The sequence below is a fragment of the Montipora capricornis genome, chromosome 8 (assembly GCF_036669925.1).
Source record: "Montipora capricornis isolate CH-2021 chromosome 8, ASM3666992v2, whole genome shotgun sequence".
NCBI lineage: Eukaryota > Metazoa > Cnidaria > Anthozoa > Scleractinia > Acroporidae > Montipora > Montipora capricornis.
In genome coordinates, this window is record NC_090890.1 from 48,175,703 (window position 1) to 48,178,202 (window position 2,500).

Here is a 2,500-nt window from a genome sequence, read left to right on the forward strand (position 1 = left end):
TAGACGAAGTGCACTGCGTAAGGTGGAGGCCCAGCATACACGGCCGATTCTCACAATTCCCAGACTCTACCTAGGAGACCAAGGGGCAGATAGTGTGGGCGAAATAATGGCCAAACCGGGCGAAAAAAGGAGACGGAGAAAATTTAAAAACGGCGAGGAGGGCGTTCTAGAGAAGGGTTGCACTGAGGACTGGGAGAAATTTGCGTGGAAGTAGGAAAAATGAAGTTTACCGTGAAACTCTTTTCTGTTTTCGAATTTCACTGTACTAATGCTGGAATGAAAAAAAGCTTTTGTTTCTGCACGTATTAAGGCTCTGGCCTTATTAGCTGGTTGCTCAGATCTTGGTGAGCGCTAACCACAGATCGATTTAAGTTTTAAGAGATTTTTATATTAGGCACCGACCATCCTCTCAGCAACTGGGCCCTGGTTGGCACATTGATTAATAGTAATTATTGACGTCAACGCGTACGATAGCTTCGCTATCATTTGTTTTTTTGTTGTTTTTGTTATTTATTCGTTTGAGCAGGTTAAGTTTTAGCAGAGTTTTGGCAGATATATTACTCATCTGAGATGGACCTGCTATGATCACCCACTCGTACATTCACTAAGGACAGCCACAACACCAGGAACTCTATCCCCTATTTGTCTCGAATAGTGTCTTATCTTTTTCGTCCCACTGGGAACTTATGAACGTGGAAGCTCTTTGTGAGACGGGGCCTACGGTTTATTGTCCTTATCCAAGAAGGCTTGAACCTCTAACCATTTGAGGATGAAATTACAATGTCAGCACTTTCTCCGGCCTCAGTTATTTTAAAATCCTGAGATTTGATGCGGTCGGGATTCGAACCAGCCATGGCAGCCCGATGCTTAACAAACTTAACAAACTGAGCCTCGGGTGTGCGTCAAAATTACTCTTTGAGGGTTTGAGGAAAAGCATTAATGACACTTCAAAAGGCAAAGCTTCTTTATTTCACTTTCCCTTTACCCATGATACAGCGGTTTTGCCGTCAAACTAAGTCTTGTCATGAATATCCGTATTCCCTTTGTCGCTTCCTCGGCTGTTGGCATTTGCGAGTTTTAGGTCGACTTCAGTTGGAGACAGTTTTTGTTCGTGCCAGGTTCTTTTGGGGGAGGTATCGGTATCTTTTTTCCTTTAGGAGGAAAAAAAATCTGGTCGTATTGTAAGGCCCCAATTGAAATGGCATCACAATTACTGTCCGTTGACAGTTTTGATTTGCTAAAGGATACCTCAATAATTTTATTGTTACTGTGATTCTAGTTTTGGTACACAAACCAGAAGCAAAACTAACTAGGAACATTGTTTTAAAGAACAGTTTGATCAAACCGGCACTTCGGGGGACAAAGACTACACAAAGAACTCTTTAATTCCTTCCTTTGTTGAGCAAGATGGTTTTGTGGTCAATGCCAGAGGAGAATTGAGTATGGGGGCATGACATTTGGAAGGCTTGTACCGGAATTTAGAGAACTTTAACAGCAACAACAATTTCACAAGTGCTTTAATGAAGACTGCACTCTTTCACAAAACTTAGGCCGCAAACAGACTACACCATCGCTTTGTAAATTAAAGGTTTTAATCCGGCTACCTTTTTTGAGTTTCATGTCCCAGTGCACGCTTCCTGAACTCACGTGAATAAGAATTTTTTCAGCTCAAATTGAACTGCCCCCACTGAGGGTGGATACAATCATGGATTGCCTGCTGTGGTAGTGTTATGTAAAACGTTATTCAGTTGACCCCGAAGAATCATCACTTGAGCCATAGTGAGCTAAATGTTGAAATCTAAAACCGGTTACAACTGTTTTACCCGATAAGTCAGATACCTTCTTATAAATTCTGTGTTTGTGACATTATTTCGGCTGCTCTCGGCACTTATCCGTCCTTCATGTCAAGATAATGAATAAAATCGTAATAATTAACTTTGATATGATTTGATCGATTTTGTAAAGGCAATAAAAGGAGCAATTAACGTTTGACCATGTCAAAGTCAAAAAGGCATTCACAGGGAACTAAAATCCCTACAAGACGGGAAAATCCAGTCTCATTTCTAGGGCCGCAGAGTACGCTTGAAAACGGGGAGGGGGGAAGGGCGGGGTTAGCTTTTGGTATATGGATCACGGAAGCGTGTGTGGAGGGGGAGAGGTTTAGGAGAAACAACACCGTAACTGAGAAACAAGTAAAAAGCAGCAAATGAATGGTTCATTGTTACATGCTCACGTTGTCGCCAACACCTAAAACTTGGTGATTTCACGTTTTTGTTTTTTGGAGTTCGGCAAAATATGCATGGAAAATCGTGCTGCACGATTATATTCCTATTTTAACCAATGATATTCTTGCTTTGTAGCGTTGTCGTTGCCGTAGTCGTCGTCTTTGCTTAAACTCCTTACTTTGTTGATCGGACGTGGACGTGCATGCGCATAAGGCAGTACGTTATGAAATATTCCCCTGTTCTCACTTGCGACTCCATTGGTAATGTTCAGTCAC

General features: G+C 41.9%; 1 protein-coding gene across 1 annotated transcript in view; it reads right to left on the reverse strand.

The window, feature by feature from the left end:
- The window catches only part of LOC138014080 (fibrocystin-L-like), an 84,723-nt gene extending 83,655 nt beyond the window's left edge, over positions 1-1,068 (reverse strand). Inside the window, exon 1 of the mRNA XM_068861108.1 lies at positions 986-1,068. Within this exon, the coding sequence (XP_068717209.1) occupies positions 986-1,068 (83 nt within the window). The remainder of the gene's footprint in view (positions 1-985) is intronic.
- Between the last annotated feature and the right edge of the window lie 1,432 nt (positions 1,069-2,500).